The sequence below is a fragment of the Bufo bufo genome, chromosome 8 (genome assembly GCF_905171765.1).
Source record: "Bufo bufo chromosome 8, aBufBuf1.1, whole genome shotgun sequence".
Taxonomy (NCBI): Eukaryota; Metazoa; Chordata; class Amphibia; order Anura; family Bufonidae; genus Bufo; species Bufo bufo.
The window spans coordinates 15,393,801-15,417,548 of NC_053396.1; the positions used below are offsets into that span (position 1 = coordinate 15,393,801).

Genomic DNA, 23,748 nt, shown 5'->3' on the forward strand with positions numbered 1-23,748 from the left:
GATGCGGAATGGTGCGAAACGGAACCCTACGGAATGCTTCCGTGGGGTTTTGTCCCGTACTTCCGTTCCGCAAAAAGATAGAACATGTCCTATCTTTTTGCGCAACGGCCGGATCGCGGACCCATTCAAGTCAATGGGTCCGCGATCCACTACGGCTGCCTCACGGACTGTGCTCGTGCATTGCGCCCCGCATTTTGCGGGCCGCACACGCTAGTGTGAAAGAGGCCTAAAGCTGTGGCCTGCTCTCACTACATTCATTGGAAGCTGTCTGGCACAAGGAAAGGTATGGAGTGGGCTCGGCGTGCATGTTGGTATCTGCATCCCTTGTAAGTAATGGAGACCATTTTGGCACCAAAAATGGTAAAAGGCAGAGTGGACCCAGCATGCATGTGGATCCAACACTTCCTGAACTTTATCACGGCCATTATGGCACATAACAGGTAGTATTTAGTGTTAGGACCCGTCTTACAGAGATCGCCTTGACGTTCGGCAGACGGGTTCAAATGGTTTTGTACAAAATGCATTTGCCAAGCATCTCACTTTATAAAAAGGCGTAGCATTAGCACTATAATATTTTTTGTGACTATGGCATTATTGTACTTTATGTGGTTTTCAGGATGCTGCTGCATTGTCTTTTTTTCTCTATGTTTTCAGCCATGGCAGCGTGCACCTGCGCACTGGGATGTGCTGACCGACCCCCTTTTCTTTGCAAATCCTGAGGATAGGCTATCAATATCAAAATCCGGGACAACCCCTTTAGCGAAATGCGTTGCGATGGCCAACGTGTTCACGGCGGCTCTCCCGATGTCGTGACACTATAACTCCCAGCAGACTCTTAGACGAGCGGTCTCTAAATGTCACGGCTCAATCAGCTCCACAGACCGAGCATCCTGTAAAGTGCGGTCACACGTGGCGCAGAGGAACACGGATCTCTCACTAAACATGCCTCTTTTTTTTAATGAAATATATTACAATGTTGAAACACTTTTAGCTCCACGCAACTTTTTAGAAAAAAAAAATATAAAGGCAAGGACTGCTCTGTAATAAAAAGGACAGTGGGGGGGGGGGGGGGGGGAGGGCAGAATTTAGGAGGAAAGTAGGCATTTATAGCTGCACTAACACAGTAATACTACCGCCATACGGTAAACTGTCCACCTATATATCCCGATTGATAGTTGTTGGCACAGTCGTCGCTTTTTACCTGCACTACGTTACCCCTTGCCAGGTCCAGACCAATTCTGCCCCCATGGCAATCGTGGCATCACTGTGCATAGGCAGCTTGGTGGCTTTTTATCCCATATTACGGCCCTGCAGATGGCCCGTTAACACAGGCACAAACGCCCGTTTTGGACCTACCACATCTTCAGTTTAAGAGAAGTTGACCATTCTAGCCTACACAAAAAGTTGAGTGACAACTGCTTTACTTTTACATTATACTCCAGTTACACCCAAAGCCACATTCACAATTTGAATGGTCAGGTTCAAGGATGTTATTTTATTACTACTTGTTCGGTGCCTTTATTGTGCCTCTTGTACCGATTTTGGCTGTCAGTTTTTCTACCCATTCACTTTAACGTTATATGTAGCTCAGAGCGAAAGCAGCAACCAGGATGCAGCTTTAACCGTGAGTGGAGTACAAGCTAAAATCAATCCATTCTTTGCCGTGGAGCTTCATGTCACTCAAAATCCATGACCTCCCCTTCTTCAAGACATGGACATAACCTTAGGGAACGAGTAGTCGTCATTATATCCCAATCTCGTGTCCCTAGTGCTAAAGGGAAACCCATACTATAAAGCAACCCCCCCTCCCCAAAATAATCCATCAGTGTAAACAGCAGCTGATAGGCATCACATTCGGCTAAGAAATATTACCCGAGATAGGTAAGTGACCCTGTAATTAATAGGTACCCCTCCCCAACAATTAAATACCTAACAAGATACATTAAAAGTCCAGACATTGGCTCAGTAATAAAGCTGGGGCCCCTAGGGACACAGGGTGTGGGGGGGGGGGGGGGGGGGGGGGTGTGCAGGGACCTAGTGAACGAAACATAAGAATTCAAAATGCTTTCCTATTTGGCCAAGAACAATAAGAAGACGACCAACGAGCGAGACACTTCTGTACAAGAAATTTGGCTTTGGCAACTGATAGAAAAGGTGGAGCGGCCTGACATTTGGAGAGGGGTCCGGCCACTTCGAACTGAGTAAAAGGTACTTGTGATTAAAAGGTGATATAAAGCTTAAAGGGGTCTTCAGAGAATAGAATATTGATCAATATATCCGATCGTGGTGGTCCGACTTCTGATGCCCCTGTTGATCAACCGTTAGGATGACATCATGATCCATCACATGGTCTATGTTCCATTTTGTGCCATTCAAGTGAATGGGCCTAGGCTGCAATACCAAGCACAGCCACTAAATGTAGGGCACTATGCTTGGTATGCTGTGAAGAGGCTGATCGGCAGAGGCGCCGGGAGTCTACCCCCCCCCCCCCCCCACATGGTGGCCATTAATACTCTACTCCCGGGAAACCTCTTTAAGGGAATGTCCACCAGGGATGGATACGCTGTGGATAGTCAGCTGAGAAAGTGGGGAATGATAAGCTGTAGCGTTTACAATGGTGGCAAAGTGGACGACGTTCTGCAAAATGGAAATTGGCTTACAGTGCTGATTTTATAAGCTATTAACACTTCTGGGGGGGGGCGGCAATTTTTTAAATGATTGATTTGTACTTATTTTGAACTAAAATAAATTTTTTCAAATGGTCTTTATTACAAATTTTGAACCCCTTTCTCTGTGCAGCCTTGAGTTTCTCTAGTAGCAGGCTCTGAATTTTCACTCTGTTCCATCAGGCAGCTCAGCTGATGGCTTCTGATCTCCTAAACACTCATTATAGCTCAGTTCTCTTCTTAATGATAAGAATGTGGCCTAAATAGGTGCTTAAGTGTTTATCTTGTAATTCAGAGATCGGGTTTATTAAATGACCCCACACAAAGTAAAAGTACCAGTCCATCAGCTACACAAAGCTATTCTTTGTAAAAGAACAGCTCAATATTTTTAATAAAGACCAATTGAAAAAATTATTTTTAGCCCAAAATGAGTAAAATGCAAATCATTAAAAAAAATTGCCCCTGAAGGTGTACATTGCCTTTAAGCATGGCAATTCACAGATTTCACCCTTTGCAATGCAATGGAAAATGTGGATTTTGCACAGGAAGCTGCAATGGATATTTTCCACAGCAAATTACAGCCTCTGTGGATGTACCCTTAAAAAGAGGTCTTCCAGGAACCACCTATTGATGATCTAGCTTCAGGATAGGTCATCAATATCTCATCGGAGGGGGTCCGACCCCCAGCACGTCCACCTGTTCCCTGGAGTCTCCTTGGCTGCCAGGTTACAGTCACTTGAATAGGAGCTGAGCTGCAGTAACACGGCGCGGCCACTACACTTTGAACAGCGCTGCTCAAAGCGCTGGCTGCCGGAAATATCTGTCTGGTGTCACCCCCCCAATGACCGGATATTGATGACCCATGTGAAGAATTTTGCACCTGGAAAACCCTTTTAAAAAAGGGCCAATAAACCAAAAATAAAAATCCAAAAAATGCACCACTATAGACCTATGAAACTTCTGGCGGTTCTCATTAACAGGTGTGGATTCTTCTGGACTTCCTGTCAAATGCAATGTCTGATTACAGAGAGCAATAAACGGAGAGCAAACAGCGAAGGCATACTTTAGACTGCATGTCCCTTTAAGTCCATGCAAAATCACAGCACAGACTTGCTTTGATGGACCAGACCCTTTAGAAGCACAGAGATTTGGGGGGGGGGTGATGCAGAGTCCAAAAAAAAAAAAAAAAAATATAAGAAGTTACACAGCACCAAGACCTGGCGGATACAGTATTAAATAATTAACCAGAGAATTGCACAGGAAAACATGGTTCCAGGAGCGTCCACATCCTAGTACTGCACACAGCTCTCCTTCCAGGGTTATGTGAAATCTCTACAGGACAGAATTCAGAGCCAGAGGCCGAGCCCTGTGGTCACCGTCAACCGCGCCTGGCTCTGGAGAAAAAAAAAAAGTAGAATTAAAACAAAAGGACGTAAAGCGGAAAAAAACGCTTCTTGAAGATCGATATACTGCATTCTGCACGGCTCAGGGAATCTCGTAACATTTTCTGAGCCAGGCGACCCAATCGAAGTCCAACCGGCTGGTGAGATCAGTGGACTATGGTGGTGAAGGTTCCTACAGGACACGGGCACGGGATAGGAACGCCGCAGGAATCCGTTGGTGGGATACAAAAGGGAAGGTAAAAAAAACAAACAAAAAACAATGAACATGGGGGAGATGTTGTAGCAGGACTCTGCTTCTAGGAGAAGAAGATTCCACGTGAGGTAGGGTCAGAAGCTACCACTCCTTTTTCTTTTCGTCCATGGAGACCCCACCAGGTCCCAAGGCCACCACTAGGAGAAGTCCGCCGATGACAGACATGGTCTGAAAGAAGTCGTATTTTAGGAAGTCGTGCATGGGTTTGTAGCCTGGGATGTTCCAGAAAGCGTTGAAGTAGACGTTGATGGCGAAGAGCCAAACCACCAAGGTCAGGGCCGCCAACTTGGTCTTGAAACCGATCGCCACCAGGATGATTAAGGCTGTGCCCACAATGTTCTGCAGAATCTGTAAGGGTAAGAGGAGCGCAATATGTTAAAGGGGGTGTTTAAGTCAGAGTCGGAGCTATTCTTGTGATAAAGGAGTTGTCCTAGATTCATCCAAAAGAGCGCCTCTCCTGTCCACAGGCTGTGTCTGGTATTGTAGCTCATCTCCATTCATTTCACTGGTGCTAAGCTACAAGAAGGGCCCTTGCACACGACCATATGCCCTCGGAGACATACGGTCCGTGAGCGGCATTGATCGTGCGCACAGCATCATAGATTTCAAAGATGCTGTGCACGTCCGGCCGCCTGCGGTGCTATTGTCCTGCACTTAAAGGCCATATCAGTGCGGGACAATACTCCCGCGGGCGGCCCGACGTCCACAGCATCATTGTAATCTATAATGCTGTGTGCTCCCTTGCGCACGATCAATGCCGCTCACGGACCGTATGTCTCGGAGGGCATACGGCCGTGTGCAAGGGCCCTAAGAGAAATAGCTCCTGGTTGGAAGTGCCGCTGTTTTTTTTTTTTTGGTGTGGGGGTGGGGGGGAATCCTATAGAGCTACTTTAAAAGAGGTTGTATCATGAACGCAACCCCTATTTTTTTATGTCCTGTTAGGGTAGATGGACGTCATAGATGGAGTTTCCACCGTCAGGACCCACCATCTGTGAGCCAAAAGAGAGAACAGCTTTGTAGGAGCCAGGGCCGTCTTTGCCGCAGGGCAAAAGGGGCAGCTGCCCCGGGCCCAGTTGCTCCTGGGGGCCCAAGGGAGCTCCGTTTCCCGACTCCCATTCACTAGTGACTGCATCGCTAGGTTAAAACATTCGGGGCCTGGGCCCCTGATGTTTTGTCCCAGGCCCCGAATGTCCTGCCTGGCTGCTAGATACAACTGTATTGCCGTACACAGAACGGAAATACAATTGAATCTAATACACTGGGAAGAGGTGAAGGACCTGTGGTGACATCACAGGTCATGTGATCAGCAAACCAGGCTGTGATAGGATGACCTGGATGATGTCACCATCATGTGACCAGTGCAGGATTGGACGAGTGAAGAAGGAGAAGGAGCCTAATGGTGATGTCTGTACATGAGAAAAGGTAAGTTAAGGGAGAGGCAGAGCAATGCTGGGAGTTGTAGTTATTTAACTAGAATGTATGTTAGGGCTGAAGGGAGGGATGTTATTAACATGGAACTGTGTGCTTGAGGTGGCTGGGGGAGGGAGTGATGTTATTTACATGGGACTGTATGTTGAAAGTGGATGGTGGGGGGGAATGATGTTTATGTACATGGGACTTAATGTTTAGGCTACGTTCACACTTGCGTTTGGGGATCCGCTTGTGAGATCCGTTTCAGGGCTCTCACAAGCAGCCCCAAATGCATCAGTTTAACCGCAACACATTCTGAATGGATGCAGATACATTCAGAATGCATTCGTTCGGCTCCGTACGGCCCCCCGTTCCGTTTTGGAGGCGGACCCCAAAATGCTGCAAGCAGCGTTTTTGTGTCCGCATGGCCTTGCGGAGCCAAACGGATCCGTCCTGACTTACATTGTAAGTAAATGGGGACGGATCCCTTTGCATTGACACAAAATGGTGCAATTGTAAACGGATCCGTCCCCCATTGACTTTCAATGTAAGTCAGGACGGATCCGTATTGGGACTTAGAAATTCTAATCTAATACAAACGAATCGGTCCTGAACGGATGCATTCGTTTGTATTAACGGTGCGGATCCGCACGAACGCAAGTGTGAAAGTAGCCTTAGGGGGTGATGTTTACATAGGACTGTGCATTGGAGGCGACTGGGGAGGAGGTGATGTTATTTACATGGGACTGTGCGTTGGAGGAGGTGATGTTATTTACATGGGACTGTATGGTGGAGGGAGGATTATAACTGCAGGGGGCACTGCAGATCCAGGGGACATTATAGGCGGTCTTATTACTACTGGGGGCTCTATAGGAGGGTCTTATAGATCCGCCTTATTTCTACTAAGCGCACTATGGGGGCCTTACTACTACTGAGGGGTCTGTAGGGAGCTTTATTACCACTGGGGGAACAATAGGGGGCCTTATTTCTACTGGGGACTCTGTGAGGGTATTATTAATATGGGAGGGCTCTTCTAATAATGGGGGCATTGTTGAGGAGCATTATCACGGTTGGGGCAGTGTTACTAATGAGGGCATTCTAGAAGGGAATTACTATTGGTGGGACTATGAGTAGCACTATTACTATGGGGGGCAGTAATGTTTCTTCAGGATAGTATTTGGGGGTATTTGGGGGGGGGGGGGGCAGGTACTTAACTAAAGGCTTATGGGCCCCTGCAAGAGTTCAGCTTGGGCCCCCCTTCCCTCAGTGCTTTGTGTGTCTTCTTATGCAGCACAAGTGTCTTTGGGCCCCTTCAGGCTCCTGGGCCCGGTAGCAACTGCTACCTCTGCACCCCCTATGGCTACATTCCTGGGGGGGAAGGGGCACAGCAAGCAGCAGGATAACACTGTGGGGACTCCAGTTGGGGGATAATGATAGAATGTGAGGAAGCTAAGATGTCTGTGTGTCACACTCTGCAGAGACGAGGCGGCTGAGAGAAGTTGTCCAGACCGAGTGAAGAAGATGATGAGAGAGAAGATGATGACAGAGGGGAGACGTCACCTGGAGGCCCTGGACGTGACAGGTAAGTGCTGCTGTATAGCAAATACAGCAAAGTGGGGGGGGGGGGGGGGGGGGGGGGGGGGGGGGGGGGGCGGGATCCAGGGGGCCCAAGTAAATTCTTGCCCAGGGTCCAATCAATATTAAAGACGGCCCTGGTAGGAGCGCCTCCCATTCTGGTGAACTCAAGCAGATAATGTATTATATTCATTTAAATGACCACCATGTAATATTACCTTTCCCCAGCAGTGGCCGCCGTAGGGAAATGCCTAGTTAGCTGTGGCTTCTCCTGGCAAAATCTGCCGATTACCTGGGGGTGGTCAGCTAATCAGCCTGGCCCCAAATTCTGAAAGGGGTCACCTCTGATTGGGCAACCCCCTTTAAAAAGGGTTTTCCGAGATATTTTTACTGATCGGTGGGGGTCTAACACCAAGGACCCCCACCGATCAGCTGTATGAGACGGCACCAGCACTCGCAGTAGCGCTGCGGCCTTCTAACAACTTTCCATAGGCCGTTCGTCGGTCACATGGCCTACTCATTGAAGTGAATGAGGTTGAGGTGCGATACCAAGAACGGCCACTATAGAACATACGGCGCTGTGCTCGGGGAGCAGAGAGAAGGCTGCGGCGCTACTGCGATAGTCAGACGATTTTGCCCAAGAAGCCACAGGTACCAGACATTTCCTTGCAGCGGTGGCCATTCAAATTAATATAATACACCCGGGACCTCCGCTTTCTCTCAGCGCACCATACACAGCGCTGTCCATTGCATAGTGGCTTTGCTTGGTATTGCAGATCAGTCTCATTCACTTCAATGGGGCTGGCTAGGTCAAGGGACTGATGAATTGACTAGGGAAAGCCTACTACTACTGCGAGTGCTGGTGCCTTCTCAAACAGCTGTTCAGTGGGGGTCCCGGGAATAGGACCCTCACCGATCAGATACGGATTACCTATCCAGAGGGTGGGTCATCAGTAAAAATATCCTCGGAAAAAAACTTTAAGGGGTTGTTCCTTTAAGGTTAAATACAATAGACTGCTAACAACAATCATTTTGGATTCTTAAAGGGGTTTTAGCACCACAATCACCAGGATATGCCAACCCTTCCTGATCAAGGGAGTCAAACCACTGGGATCAACACTGCCAAGGTGCTACTAAGGCTCAGCTGCCCATTGAGGGTTTCTCGGCACCACTCCCGACCGTGCACGGGCCATAGTGATATCATAGCAACGTGTCGCCTCTTACTGTGGTGGGAAACCCCTTTAATAGAAATGTTCACCCCCCACCAGGACTTACAGAGAAGAAGCTGGCATCAAAGTGCAGCAGGGTCATGAACATGAGGACAAGCAGCACGCGACCTCCAAGCTGCATGTACTGCTTTGGGGAACTCTCGCCCATGGTGGGCACTCCGGCAAACATGCTCTTTCCTTCAGACCGAGACTCAGCCAGAAGTAGTAAGAGGCCTCCTCCTAGAGCCAGGTTCCTGGGGGAGAGACAACATGAAGTCGGATTACTTTATATCTGATGCAGTAAGGCCTCTTTCACACGGGCGTTGCGGGAACATGCGTGATTTTTCCTGCGCGAGTGCAAAACATTGTAATGCGTTTTGCACGCTCGTGAGAAAAATCTGCATGTTTGGTACCCAAACCTCTTCACAGAAGTTCGGGTTTGGGATCGGTGTTCTGTAGATTGTATTATTTTCCCTTATAACATGCTTATAAGGGAAAATAATAGCATTCTGAATACATAATGCATAGTAAAATAGCGCTGGAGGGGTTAATTTTTTTTTTTATTAAACTCACCTTAATCCACTTGCTCGCGCAGCCGGCATCTCTTCTGTCTTCTTTTTTGCTTTGTGCAGGAACAGGACCTGTGGTGACGTCACTCCGGTCATCACATGGTCCATCACATGATCTTTTACCATGGTGATGGATCATGTGATGACCGGAGTGAGGTCACCACAGGTCCTTTACCTGCACAAAGCAAAAAAGAAAACAGAAGAGATGCCGGCTGCGCGAGCAAGTGGATTAAGGGGAGTTTAATTTTTTTTTTTTTTTTTAACCCCTCCAGCACTATTGTACTATGCATTCTGTATTCAGAATGCTATTATTTTCCCTTATAACCATGTTATAAGGGAAAATAATAATGATCGGGTCTCCATCCCGATAGTCTCCTAGCAACCGTGCGTGAAAATCGCACCGCATCCGCACTTGCTTGCGATTTTCACGCAACCCCATTCACTTCTATGGGGCCTGCGTTGCATGGAAAACGCACAAAATAGAGCATGCTGAGATTTTCACGCAACGCATAAGTGATGCGTGAAAATCACCGCTCATGTGCACAGCCCCATAGAAATGAATGAGTCAGGATTCAGTGTGGGTGCAATGCGTTCAACTCCCGCATCGCATCCGCGCGGAATACTCGCCCGTGTGAAAGGGGCCTAAGAGCTTTGCCGGTCCCTGTTCACGGGGCTCCAGTGATGCCATGTCTACACATCACTCCAATCACTGCACAGAGACCAATGGGGTACCTAGGAAGGGTCGTTCATGTGACCGACGCAGCAAACTTTTTACGTGTATGGCACATGACCATCGCGGGCCCATGTGTGATCACAGCATGAACGGTCAAAAACCTGAAAGTGCGCACTTCCGGGTTAATACCAGCATCCCCGTGCGGCAATTGGGGATGCCGGTAATGAATTCTAATAGGCTGGGTCTCTCTGAAGAGACCCAGTGTATTAGAAGTGCAGTTCCTATGTTGGCCAGCAGGTGGCAGGCCAACATAGGAAATCAGTAATTCATGCAATACTATACACTTTAAAGGGAACCTGTTACCGGGGTTTTGTGTATAGAGCTGAGGACATGGGTTGCTAGATGGCCGCTAGCACATCCGCAATACCCAGTCCCCATAGCTCTGTGTGCTTTTATTGTGTAAAAAAAATGATTTGATACATATGCAAATTAACCTGAGATGAGTCCTGTCCCTGACTCATCTCACATACAGGACTCATCTCAGGTTAATTTGCATATGTATCAAATCTTTTTTTTTACACAATAAAAGCACACAGAGCTATGGGGACTGGGTATTGCGGATGTGCTAGCGGCCATCTAGCAACCCATGTCCTCAGCTCTATACACAAAATCCAGGTGACAGGTTCCCTTTAAGGGGAGTATGGAAATAGTTTATAAAAAACAAAACTATTGAACTTTGTAGCCTTCTAGACTGGATAAAAAAAAATTATAAAAAAAACCCAAAAAAAAAACCACAAGCCCTTATATGGATCTGAACGGAAAAAAAAAAAAAAAGTTATGGTTCCAGGAAGACCGTGAAGAAAAATGAAAACACAAAAACAAAAAAAAACTCTCCAGTATCCTAAGGGTTAATGGAGAGGTTATGACAACAGGATTGGCCCGAATACGATGGAAGCTGGACAGATGGACATGAGATCCATCAGTGGTTGTGTTGAATGGAGTCCATAGAAGCGAATGCACGTACCTCAGTAAAAACTTCAGGTCCCACAGGATACTGTACGCAATAGTCTGCGGTGGAAGAAGACGCATATTACACAAGCCATCAATGTACACATTCAGCAGTCACATCGGATCATGAGCCGTGGGGGTCTGACTGCTGGAACCCCACCAACTCCTAAAATGAAGGTGCTATGGGTCGACCTGGTATCTCCTGCTGCTGAAGCCAGTGGTGGCTTCAGTAGCTGACGGGAAGAGCCCCCGCAAGTCCTTCCATTTTAGACTTTAAGCAGGTGCCCGCCATCGGCAGATCCCATCATACATTAAAGGGATGATGTCCTGTTTATGTGCCGTGACTGTTAGCGGGGGTGGGGCCTCTAGGTGCAAGTTCATGTACTGAAGCACGATGCATGATTTTTTATTCTTTGTAAATGTGAAAAACTTTTTTACAAAAAATAAAAAATAAAATAAATTCAGAGAGCATAAACACGTTTCAAAACCGTGCCAGTCTGCGGTAAAACAGGTGCGTTTTTGCAGCGTAGTAATTGGCCGCACGGCACACTACAGCTATAAGTGAACCCGGCGGCCTCTTGCACACGAATGTATTTTATTTCCGTTACCGTTTTGTTTTTGCGGTTTTAGTTTGTGGTCCGTAGGCGGAACCTTTGTACTTCCGTAGGCCGGAAGTACAAAGCGCTATGCACAGCGTAGTGGACGAAGCTTGTAACTGCAGCGCTGCTCCTATTCACATCAATGGGAGCAACGCATCAGTAATGAGCTCCCTCCGCTGCACAATGGACGGAGCTGTAGTTCTGGCGCCAAAGCTACTCAAACAGCCGATCGGTGCGGGGTGTCAGATCCCAACCATCTCCTAAAGGATAGGCCATCAACAGAAAAGGAGTGGACAACCCCTTTAAGGTCCCATGTACATGGGAATGCGAAAACAGGAGCGTCGCGGGGAGCCAGGTAAGTGGAATCAGTGTGAGGGGCCCGGGCAGTAGGGGAGACATTTCCTTTAAAGGGGTTCTCTCATCTCAGACACTGATGGCATATCTCTAGGGTAAGCCATTGTGCGTCTCCCACCTCTCCATGAAAGTGGCCCCCGAAGCGAAGGAGAGTGCGCTGCGCATGCACCACCACGTCCCTATTCACAGCAGAGCTCATCCCGTGAACAGAAGGTGCCCGTGCATCATGGCTGCTCTCCCTTCATTTCGGAGGGCCCGTTCTAGAGACGGATAGGCGCGGGTCCCACCTCTCCTGACTGGCACATCCTATCCCAGACCTAGCGTATTGCTAGGAATACCCCTTTAGTGAGCTCCAGATCATACTCAGACGAGCTGAGGCTCAGTGGGTATAAGGGCGCCCGTACATGAAGAAGCGGTTGTATGATGTGCGGTTGCTACCCGTCGGTTTACAGTAGAACGCTGACGTTTTACAACGCGGTTTTTGGTGGCGCAGCGAGTACAGGTGAAGCACACCAAACCATGCGGCACACCCAAGACCACAGGCTGAAAAACGGCAAACCGCGTGCATGATGGCCACGCGATTCTCGACTGCTCATCTTCCCAGATGTGAAGGAATGGAGTGACGCACACGAAATGTCCTCACCTGCATCACTATGATCCCAAACAAACCACAGCAGGCGTATTGTACGAAGTTGCGACTCAGGACCAGTATGCAGCCGCCTGGAAGACACGGATTAACGACACTTATCATCATCAGCCATCACTGCACATAGATTTCTGTAACATCCCGAAATCTAGGAGGCGAGAGCCGCATCCTTCACCCCGGATCTTTATGCACCCATGATGGACCTCTACATACGAGCAGGGGAGTAGTGATAGACGACACCAGGCGCTTACCTGCCCCCCCGCCCCCAAACAAAGCTAAAATCTGCCCTTAGACCTCAACATCAAGTCTTCTGCGTGACACTAGAGGTAGAAAAACATGGCCGCTTTCTTTCAGAAACAGCCCCACACCTGTCCATGGGCAATGTCTGGTATTGCAGCTCAGGTCCGTTGCAGTGAATGGGACTGAGCTGCAATACCACACGTCACCTGTAGACAGGCGTGGCACTGTTTTTGGAAGAAAGCAGCCATATTCATGTTTATTCTACCCCCCGTCCCGTAATAAACCTTGGTGCCCCTGCGGATTGTCACACTCACCCAGTTGTCCTAGCAGATTAATAAGGACGAAGATGGTGGCCAGCACGTAGCCGCAGTTCCACGTGACCTCTATGTAATCTTTCTGCTCGCTCCACTGGAACCACATGCGGATGCCATCTTCCAGGAACGTGCTGATAAGACAGAGGCGAGCGATGTGCGGCAGGTACTGCTTCGTGACCCGCAGGAACTGCAGAAGAAGCAGCAGAGGGTTAATCCTGTCTGTATACCCAAATAACTCATCCTGGTGGCCTCTCTTCGATGCCAGGGTGACCCGAGCACCTGGGGTACACATGGGCCTACACAAGACCACCTTACATAATAACCCCTAGGGTGACCCGGAAACTTGGGGTACACATGGGCCCAACTTACCCTTAATAACCCCTAGGGAGACCTGGACACTTGAGGTACACATGGGCCTACACAAGACCACCTTACCCTTAATAATCCCTAGGGAGACCTGGACACTTGGGGTACACATGGGCCTACACAAGTCCACCTTACCCTTAATAACCCCTAGGGAGACCTGGACACTTGGGGTACACATGGGCCCACACAAGTCCACCTTACCCTTAATAACCCCTAGGGTGACCCGGGCACTTGGGGTACACATGGGCCTACACAAGACCACCTTACCCTTAATAATCCCTAGGGAGACCTGGACACTTGGGGTACACATGGGCCTACACAAGACCACCTTACCCTTAATAATCCCTAGGGAGACCTGGACACTTGGGGTACACATGGGCCTACACAAGTCCACCTTACCCTTAATAACCCCTAGGGAGACCTGGACACTTGGGGTACACATGGGCCCACACAAGTCCACCTTACCCTTAATAACCCCTAGGGTGACCCGGGCACTTGGGGTACACATGGGCCTACACAAGACCACCTTACCCTTAATAATCCCTAGGGAGACCTGGACACTTGGGGTACACATGGGCCTACACAAGTCCACCTTACCCTTAATAACCCCTAGGGTGACCCGGGCACTTGGGGTACACATGGGCCCACACAAGTCTACCTTACACATAATAACCCCTAGGGTGACCTGGACACTTGGGGTACACATGGGCCCAAACTAGTCCACCTTACCCTTAATAACCCCTAGGGTGACCCGGGCACTTGGGGTACACATGGGCCTACACAAGTCCACCTTACCCTTAATAACCCCTAGGGTGACCCGGGCACTTGGGGTACACATGGGCCCACCTTACCCTTAAAGGGTTTCTATCACTTCGTTTCACCTATTTAGCTTTCAGACACTAGCGATCCGCTAGTGTCTGCTTTATCTAACCATCCTAATATAAGAGCTTATTGTCCTGCCGTTTAGCTAAAAAAAGAACTTATATAGATATGCAAATGAGCCTCTAGGTGCTATGGGGGCGTGATTAGCACCTAGAGGCTCCGTCTACCTTAACAAACTGCCGCCGCCCAGCGCGTCCCTCCAGCCCGCCCATCTCCAGCTGAAGCGATCCTCTCCGTGCGCGTCTCTGTTCTGCGCATGCGCAGTGAATGTCTGATGCTTCCCTGCTCAGACATCTCCACTGCGCCTGTTCCTCGGAGCACTATGACGTCATCGGCGCAGGCGCAGTGGAGATGTCTGAGCAGGGAAGCGATCAGACATTCACTGCGCATGCGCCGAATACGAGGCGCATCGCATTCCGGAGGAGATGGGCGGGCTGGAGGGACGCGCTGGGCGGCGGCAGTTTGTTAAGGTAGACGGAGCCTCTAGGTGCTAATCACGCCCCCATAGCACCTAGAGGCTCATTTGCATATCTATATAAGTTATTTTTTTAGCTAAACGGCAGGACAATAAGCTCTTATATTAGGATGGTTAGATAAAGCAGACACTAGCGGATCGCTAGTGTCTGAAAGCTAAATAGGTGAAACGAAGTGATAGAAACCCTTTAATAACCCCTAGGGTGACCCGGGCACTTGGGGTACACATGGGCCCACCTTACCCTTAATAACCCCTAGGGTGACCCGGGCACTTGGGGTACACATGGGCCCACACAAGTCCACCTTACACATAATAACCCCCTACTAACCAGTCAAAAAGGATGGTGAACCACCAAGCCATGAGCCACCTTTGCTCATGACGTAGGGGGTCCTTGTAGCATTAGGGTGGGCATCATTCCAGCCCCTCGGCCCGCACTTTGGGGGGGGGGGGTCATTTAAGGTTAATGCATCTCCACACACAGAGACAAACGATCAGCAATCCGCAAATCTGGGCCGAGCATGCACCGTTCACAACTACAATCCTCCCATTCCTGGCACGTGCGGGGGAAGGGAAGCGACAACAGGATGGGTCATCAATATCAGACACCCAGCACCCCCGCCGATCAGCTGTACGAGTAGACGACGCGCGCAGTGTGCACGTGCCATCTCCCTTCTCTCTTCCTGTCCGCTGCTGCTGTCTCTGATCTTTCCGTACAACCCCCTTTAAACCAGGTGTGCTGCCTTCTAGGGTTGACCCTGCTGTGAATATCAGTTGCAGGATTCCCAATTAGACTTTTATTCAGTGCACTGAGGGACAGGCGCTGGCTCTGAAGCCCTTATTTGCATAAAGAATAAAAGGTTTTCTTCTCAGGAACCCCGTCACCCAGATATCAGTTTAACCTGCAGTATCAACCCTACTCGGCGGCATGCCTGGTTTAATAGGCTTGATCCTGCAAAATGGCATAAAAGATAGAAAAATAGGAAAACACCACCGGGGGGCGCTGGACTAAAAAAAAAAAAAAAAAGTGAACCTGGACTGTGTGTGTCAAGCATGCACAAGGTTCACGCCCAGTACAAACAGCTGTACTACAAAGGGTTAAACAGCTTTGGCTTCACGGTTCCCGGGCGATCCCATGAAAGCCGAGATCCGCGTTACGCCACCAGGACATTCCCGGCCGTACAGATCGGTTTCCTCCAGGACACGTGACATGAACATACTTCCGCAGAACTAATGTGCAGCGTGCAATACCCCCTTCCCACCACAAGGGGCGCCTCTCGGAAACCTCCTTTAACCCTTAGGGTACTTTCACACTAGCATTATTCTTTTTCCGGTATTGAAATCCGCAAAAGAACGCATCTGGTCTGTCCTAATGCATTCTGAATGGAAAGCAATGTCTTCCGTTCCGTCCCTTTTACGGTATTTGACCGGAGAAAATACCGCAGCATGCTGCTTCCCCCCCCCGGTCAAAATCCCAGAACACTACCGCAAATGGCGGCATTAAATTTCCATTGAAATGTATTAATGCCGGATCTGGTACCAAGTTTTCCGGAAATTACCGCATCAACGGATCCGGTTTTCTGGTCTGCGCATGCGCAGTGCTTTCTAGATGTGAAAAAATAGATAAATACTGCATCCGTTATTTCGGAAGATAGCGGAAAGACGGATAGCATACGGATTTTCCGGCAACGGAACTGCCTGCCGGATTTTTCTAACGCTAGTGTGAAAGTACCCTTAGGCCCCATTCACACGAGTGAGTAATCCGCGCGGGTGCGATGCGTGACGCGAACGCATTGCGCCTGCACGGAATCCGGACCCATTCATTTCAATGGGTCTGTGTACATGAGCGTTGGTTTTCACGCATCACTCGTGCGTTGCGTGGAAAAATCGCAGCATGTTCGATATTCTGCAATTTTCACGCAACTCAGGCCCCATAGAAGTGAATGGAGCTGCGTGAAATATCGCAAGCATCCGCAAGCAAGTCCGGATGCGATTTTCACGGATGGTTGCTAAGAGATGTTGTTTGTATACGTTCAGTTTTTTTATCACGTGCGTGCAAAACGCATTAAGGCCTCTTTCACACGGGCGTTGCGGGAAAATGTGCGGGTGCGTTGCGGGAACACCCGCGATTTTTCCGCGCTAGTGCAAAACATTGTAATGCGTTTTGCACTCGCGTGAGAAAAATCACGCATGTTTGGTACCCAAACCCGAACTTCTTCACAGAAGTTCGGGCTTGAGATCGGTGTTCGGTAGATTGTATTATTTTCCCTTATAACATGGCTATAAGGGAAGATAATAGCATTCTGAATACAGAATGCATAGTAAAACAGCGCTGGAGGGGTTAAAAAAATTTTTAAAAAAATTTAACTCACCTTAGTCCACTTGATCGCGATGCCGGCTTCTCTTCTGTCTCCTTTGCTGAACAGGACCTGTGGTGACGTCACTCCGGTCATCACATGATCCATCACCATGGTAAAAGATCATGTGATGACCGGAGTGACGTCACCACAGGTCCTGTTCAGCAAAGGAGACAGAAGAGAAGCCGGCATCGCGATCAAGTGGACTAAGGTGAGTTACATTTTTTTAAAAAAAATTTTAACCCCTCCAGCGCTGTTTTACTATGCATTCTGTATTCAGAATGCTATTATCTTCCCTTATAGCCATGTTATAAGGGGAAATAATAATGATCGGGTCTCCATCCCGATCGTCTTCTAGCAACCGTGAGTGAAAATCGCACCGCATCCGCACTTGCTTGCGGATGCTTGCGATTTTCACGCAACCCCATTCACTTCTATGGGGCCTGCGTTGCGTGAAAAACGCACAATATAGAACATGCTGCGATTTTCACGCAATGCACAAGTGATGCGTGAAAATCACCGCTCATGTGCACAGCCCCATAGAAATGAATGGATCGGAATTCAGTGCGGGTGCAATGCGTTCAATCCGCGCGGAATACTCGCCGTGTGAAAGGGGCCTAAAATCGCATTGCACCTGCGCGCTAAAAACTTAACGCGATCGCAAACAAAACTGAATGGACTTGCTTGCGAAATCGCGCAGTTTTCACTGAACGCATCCGGACACGCTCGTCTGCAAGGGGCCTTAGAAACCAACGGGGAAAAATTGCAAAATGGGTTTGGGCAAAAGAACAGATTTATAACACCATGCCCCTAGTGGAGAGAGAGGGAACTACACATCATAACAGTATCACTCCAGCACAGTCCGCTCCACTTCAAGGCCGCGGACAGGTCACGGCTCGCGCGATCTTCCCCCGCGGCGTGGTGCACGGTCTACGTGTAGGACACAGGACACACTCGGCATGCAGCAGGCTCTAATACTTAGCACTCGGACGGCCTCTAGCACTAACCGCTGCTGCCTGGAAGAGAAGGGAGAAGGAAAACGTGAGAATGCCCACTGCGCCTCCCTCCGTCCCCCTCGCCTCCCCCCGTGCCCTCACCCACCGCGCCTCCCCCCGTGCCCTCACCCACCGCGCCTCCCCCCGTGCCCTCACCCACCGCGCCTACCGCGCCTCCCCCCCCTTGCCCACCGCGCCTCCCCCCCCTTGCCCACCGCGTCTCCCCCCGTCCCCTCGCTCTTCCCCCCGTGCGCCTCCCTCCGTGTGCCCTCACCCACTGCGCCTTCCCCCCCGTGCCCTCGCCCACCGCGCCTCCCCACCTCGCCTCCGTCCCCTCGCCCACCGCGCCTCCCCACCTCGCCTCCGTCCCCTCGCCCACCGCGTCTCCCCCCCCCGTCCCCTCCCCCTCACTCATCGCGCTTCCCCCCGTGCCTCCCCCCTTGCCTACCGCTCCTCCCCCCGTGCCCTCGCCCACCGCTCCTCCCCCCCGTGCCCTCGCCCACCGCTCCTCCCCCCCGTGCCCTCGCCCACCGCTCCTCCCCCCCGTGCCCTCGCCCACCGCGCCTCCCCCCCCGTGCCCTCGCCCACCGCGCCTCCCCCCCGTGCCCTCGCCCACTGCTCCTCCCCCCCGTGCCCTCGCCCACCGCTCCTCCCCCCCGTGCCCTCGCCCACCGTGCCCTCGCCCCCCGCAAATGTCTTGCTCTGTGCCCTTGCGCCCCCCCCCCCCCCCCCCCTCCGCTCCATATGGTCACTTTCATTTTACACCAAAGGATTAAAAAAATTAAATAGAAATCTGAGCGTGTTAGCGAGAGCCTCATTAATGCAGCGGAGGAGATAGTGAGTCAGTGGGTTTCCAGGAAACCGCCATGATGAACATCTGCCGAGCGTCAGCAGAGATAACGGATATATATCTAGTGACGACCAAGTTAACCCTCGACAGTCCCAGCGAATAACACGCGCTGGAACAGGTTCCAAACTTCGAGGGTTAGGCCGTCTTTCAGGACCCTCCTGTATAATGTATAAAACGGTGGGACCCGTTTATAGTCAATAGGGACTGTCCGGCGCCATTGCTTTCTGTCATGTGACGAATCCGCCAGAAAAAAGGTGTGAACGCAGACGTGGACCGGTCTATATAATACCTAAAGCCAAATGCCCACCGTGAACTGGTCATGTGAACAGTCCGATGACTGGGTATTAAAGTGGCACTCCAACAGTGGTGCCATAAATGTCTGACAGGCGCGGTGCCCACCTCCAAGGACAGTCGTCTACTGGGAGAAGGGGGTCCTGTGACCCTGTTCTCATACTGGTGACGTCCGTCATCTCACCGCTGGTTTCCATTACGGCAGCTGTCTATAGACTGGACAACCAGTGGTAGTCAGAGACTTTCCCAGTGCAGATCGCCTGCATATTATTGCGCCCTTGTGCTGACTCCGCTGTGCCCGGGTCCGTGCCACCACCAGGCTGGGAACTGTGCCCGGGTGCACGATTACAGCAAACATTTATATTCGTTTAATTAAGTAAACCCACACGACACTGGATAAATACACATGACAGGTGGCAGAACCCACCCCGACCTATGGCCTGGCACAGGATGCCATCTAAGCGTGCCACCAATGACGAAACCATTACCATGCAATTCCAAATCAATTCCAGACCATGTACAGTTATACCGCCATATGGTGCCAGTATGACTGCTATGGAGAATAGTGGGACCAGGTCAGGAAGATTGGGGGATGGAGCACGAGGCTGAAGAGTGGTGCCAGTGATATACCCATCCATGCCCACTATAATTGACAAGCCCCTGGTACTATATACATAGCAGTGCCCAGACAGTATACCCTCTCAATGCCCTGATACTATACACAGTGCCGTCATACCATGATACTATATACCTGTCCAGGCTCTGACTATACCCAACCAATGCCCTGGTACTATATAACCATGCGTGCCCGTTTAGTGTTACCAGTAAGGCCCTGATCGTATAGCCAATTGATGCCCCAATACTATGCACAATGCCCAGATATTACAACCATATCGTGATACATGCCCACACGTGCCCAGATATTACACCCTCTAATCTATACATGTCCAGACACTGTGCCCCATTTTCACAGCCATGCTATACCCAGTTATGCCAGTTACTATACACACACCAATGCCTTGGCATTATACCCAGTGATGCCCTGATGCTATAAACACAGTAACCCACTATCAGAGTCATCCAGGATAATATGCCCAGTGCTGCCCAATATTTCTGGACACTGTGCCCAGCGCTGCCCAATATTCAAGGATACTGTGCCCAACGCTACCCAATATTCCTGGATACTGTGCCCAGCGCTGCCCAATATTCAAGGATACTGTGCCCAGCGCTGCTTAATATTCCTGGACACTGTGCCCAGTGCTGCCCATAATATTCCTGGATACTGTGCCCAGCGCTGCCCAATATTCCTGGACATTACGCCCAGTGATGCCTAACATACAATACGCTCTCATTGTCCTGATAATATACACTGGTGCCCTGGCACCATACACACACCTGGACCTCTGATTTACTATACAGACTAGCGCCATGCCAACCCACAGAGCATACTGGGCAAATGTATCGCCAATTACACACTTTTAATGGGCACACCGATTATTAATATGGTGGAGGTCTGGGGACAACTGGCGACCTCTATGTGCCCATGCCCCGTATCCAGTGATCAGTCACAAGGTAATGCCAGCCTAGCAGCAGCCATGTTGGAGATTTCCCCTCATTTGTACCCAGCACAGATGCCACCACTATTTCAGAAAATGTGGCAGCCATAGTGTTTATTCTATGTACCAGGCTCTCTGTGCCCAAACCTACCACTACAGAACAGCCATGGCTGGCAGTCACTGGTCGTCCTGTCTTTCACCATATGATGCCAGTCCTGTTCTGTCAAACATCACGTTGTAAGAGGTGGCAGCGATATAGATTCTACCAGTGAATGCCAACCTCTCTGCACCCAAACCCACATCTCTACCTGCTCAGTGTCACCACAATGGGTGCCAGCCTCTCTATACCCTGGTCCAGTCCTTACATTAGGTGCCAGCCTCTCTATACAATGGTCCAGTCCTTACATTAGGTGCCAGCCTCTCTATACAGTGGTCCAGTCACTACATTAGGTGCCAGCCTCTCTATACCCTGGTCCAGTCCTTACATTAGGTGCCAGCCTCTCTATACCCTGGTCCAGTCCTTACATTAGGTGCCAGCCTCTCTATACCCTGGTCCAGTCCTTACATTAGGTGCCAGCCTCTCTATACCCTGGTCCAGTCCTTACATTAGGTGCCAGCCTCTCTATACCCTGGTCCAGTCCTTACATTAGGTGCCAGCCTCTCTATACCCTGGTCCAGTCCTTACATTAGGTGCCAGCCTCTCTATACCCTTGTCCAGTCCTTACATTAGGTGCCAGCCTCTCTATACCCTGGTCCAGTCCTTACATTAGGTGCCAGCCTCTCTATACCCTGGTCCAGTCCTTACATTAGGTGCCAGCCTCTCTATACCCTGGTCCAGTCCTTACATTAGGTGCCAGCCTCTCTATACCCTGGTCCAGTCCTTACATTAGGTGCCAGCCTCTCTATACCCTGGTCCAGTCCTTACATTAGGTGCCAGCCTCTCTATACCCTGGTCCAGTCCTTACATTAGGTGCCAGCCTCTCTATACCCTGGTCCAGTCCTTACATTGGGTGCCAGCCTCTCTATACCCTGGTCCAGTCCTTACATTGGGTGCCAGCCTCTCTATACCCTGGTCCAGTCCTTACATTGGGTGCCAGCCTCTCTATACCCTGGTCCAGTCCTTACATTGGGTGCCAGCCTCTCTATACCCTGGTCCAGTCCTTACATTGGGTGCCAGCCTCTCTATACCCTGGTCCAGTCCTTACATTGGGTGCCAGCCTCTCTATACCCTGGTCCAGTCCTTACATTGGGTGCCAGCCTCTCTATACCCTGGTCCAGTCCTTACATTGGGTGCCAGCCTCTCTATACCCTGGTCCAGTCCTTACATTGGGTGCCAGCCTCTCTATACCCTGGTCCAGTCCTTACATTGGGTGCCAGCCTCTCTATACCCTGGTCCAGTCCTTACATTGGGTGCCAGCCTCTCTATACCCTGGTCCAGTCCTTACACTGGGTGCCAGCCTCTCTATACCCTGGTCCAGTCCTTACACTGGGTGCCAGCCTCTCTATACCCTGGTCCAGTCCTTACATTGGGTGCCAGCCTCTATACCCTGGTCCAGACACTACATTAGGTGCCAGCCTCTCTATACCCTGGTCCAGTCCTTACATTAGATGCCAGCCTCTCTATACCCTGGTCCAGTCCTTACATTGGGTGCCAGCCTCTCTATACCCTGGTCCAGTCCTTACATTAGGTGCCAGCCTCTCTATACCCTGGTCCAGTCCTTACATTAGGTGCCAGCCTCTCTATACCCTGGTCCAGTCCTTACATTGGGTGCCAGCCTCTCTATACCCTGGTCCAGTCCTTACATTGGGTGCCAGCCTCTCTATACCCTGGTCCAGTCCTTACATTAGGTGCCAGCCTCTCTATACCCTGGTCCAGACATTCATTAGGTGCCAGCCTCTCTATACCCAGGTCCAGTCTCTACCTCAGGTGCCCACCTCTCTATACCTTTGGCCAGTCACTACAATGTGTGCCATCCTCTTGCACCCTCAGGTGGCACTATCAGGCCCCTCTATACAGACACCTTGCCATTATGACAGATGCCAGTCCTGGTTCCATGAGCTGTTACTATGGCCCTCACCCTCAGGTGCCATCACCTGGTGGATGCCAGCCTGCAGGTGCCCTCATCCAGTACATACAGGCAGCCATGGTATGGGGGGCACTAGGACCAGGGGCCTGAGCTATGGCCCCCCGGCCGGTGCTGGCCATGGAGGGGCCCGGCCTGACGTCTCTGCAGTGTGGCCCCCGGTGCTGGCGGCAGTGCTATAGGCCAACGTGTCACCCCAGTGGGGCCCCCGACACTGCCGCCAGGGCCCCGCTCCATGTGTCTGTACAGCGCCCCCCCTGCATGTGCTCCCCCCGTGCAGCTCCGACTGTGGCCCCACAACTAGCAGGGTTTGGCCCCGGGAAGGACGGGATGGGGCCCCCGGGTCTCACCTGATCCGCGAAGTCCTCGGCGGCGCCCATCATGTCGTTATTGCCCATGATCCGTGCCGGTGTCGGGCTGAGTCTCGGCCCCTCCTCCCCGGACAGCAGCTGCTACTCCCCGGCCTGCCACGTAGGCCAAGCCTTAAAGGGCCGAGCACAGGGGGGCGGAGAGACACCGGGGGGAGGAGCCGGGGGCAGTACTGCAGGAGGGGGCAGATAGAGGGGGCAGTACTGAAGGTCGGGGGCAGAGAGAGGGGGCAGTACTGCATGAGGGGGGGCAGATAGAGGGGGCAGCACTGCAGGTGGGGGGCAGATAGAGGGGGCAATACTGTAGGAGGGGGGCAGAGAGAGGGGGCAGTACTGCATGAGGGGGGGCAGATAGAGGGGGCAGCACTGCAGGTGGGGGGCAGATAGAGGGGGCAATACTGTAGGAGGGGGGCAGAGAGAGGGGGCAGTACTGCATGAGGGGGGGCAGAGAGAGGGGGCAGATAGAGGGGGCAGTACTGCAGGAGGGGGCAGATAGAGGGGACAATACTGTAGGAGGGGGGCAGATAGAGGGGGCAGCACTGCAGGAGGGGGGCAGATAGAGGGGGCAGTACTGCAGGAGGGGACAGATATAGGGGGCAGTACTGCAGG

The 23,748-nt window shown here is 50.9% G+C and overlaps 1 protein-coding gene across 2 annotated transcripts; it reads right to left on the reverse strand.

The window, feature by feature from the left end:
• Positions 1 to 931: 931 nt before the first annotated feature.
• On the reverse strand, positions 932 to 23,278 carry SURF4 (surfeit 4). 2 transcript variants are annotated; one of them, XM_040442082.1, is made up of 7 exons: positions 23,122 to 23,253; positions 18,003 to 18,011; positions 12,919 to 13,105; positions 12,362 to 12,438; positions 10,782 to 10,825; positions 8,583 to 8,769; positions 932 to 4,670 (listed from the first exon to the last, which is right to left on the reverse strand). In XM_040442082.1, the coding sequence occupies exons 1-7, from the start codon at positions 23,167 to 23,169 to the stop codon at positions 4,404 to 4,406; spliced, it is 819 nt and encodes a 272-aa protein (XP_040298016.1). In that variant the 5' UTR covers positions 23,170 to 23,253; the 3' UTR covers positions 932 to 4,403. The 2 variants fall into 2 exon arrangements, with proteins under 2 accessions (XP_040298016.1, XP_040298017.1); XM_040442083.1 differs by lacking the exon at positions 18,003 to 18,011 and having other exon boundaries at positions 4,404 to 4,670; positions 23,122 to 23,278.
• Between the last annotated feature and the right edge of the window lie 470 nt (positions 23,279 to 23,748).

What these genes read in the sequence shown, in the direction of transcription:
- SURF4 (XM_040442082.1), bottom strand. Translation starts at nt 23,169, where the DNA reads ATGGGCAATAACGACATGATGGGCGCCGCCGAGGACTTCGCGGATCAG. An exon ending in TTGGGATCATAGTGATGCAG is followed by an intron (nt 10,826 to 12,361) that starts GTGAGGACATTT and finishes CTTCCACCGCAG; the next exon opens with ACTATTGCGTACAGTATCCT. An exon ending in TTGATGCCAGCTTCTTCTCT is followed by an intron (nt 4,671 to 8,582) that starts GTAAGTCCTGGT and finishes TTACCCTTACAG; the next exon opens with ATTCTGCAGAACATTGTGGG.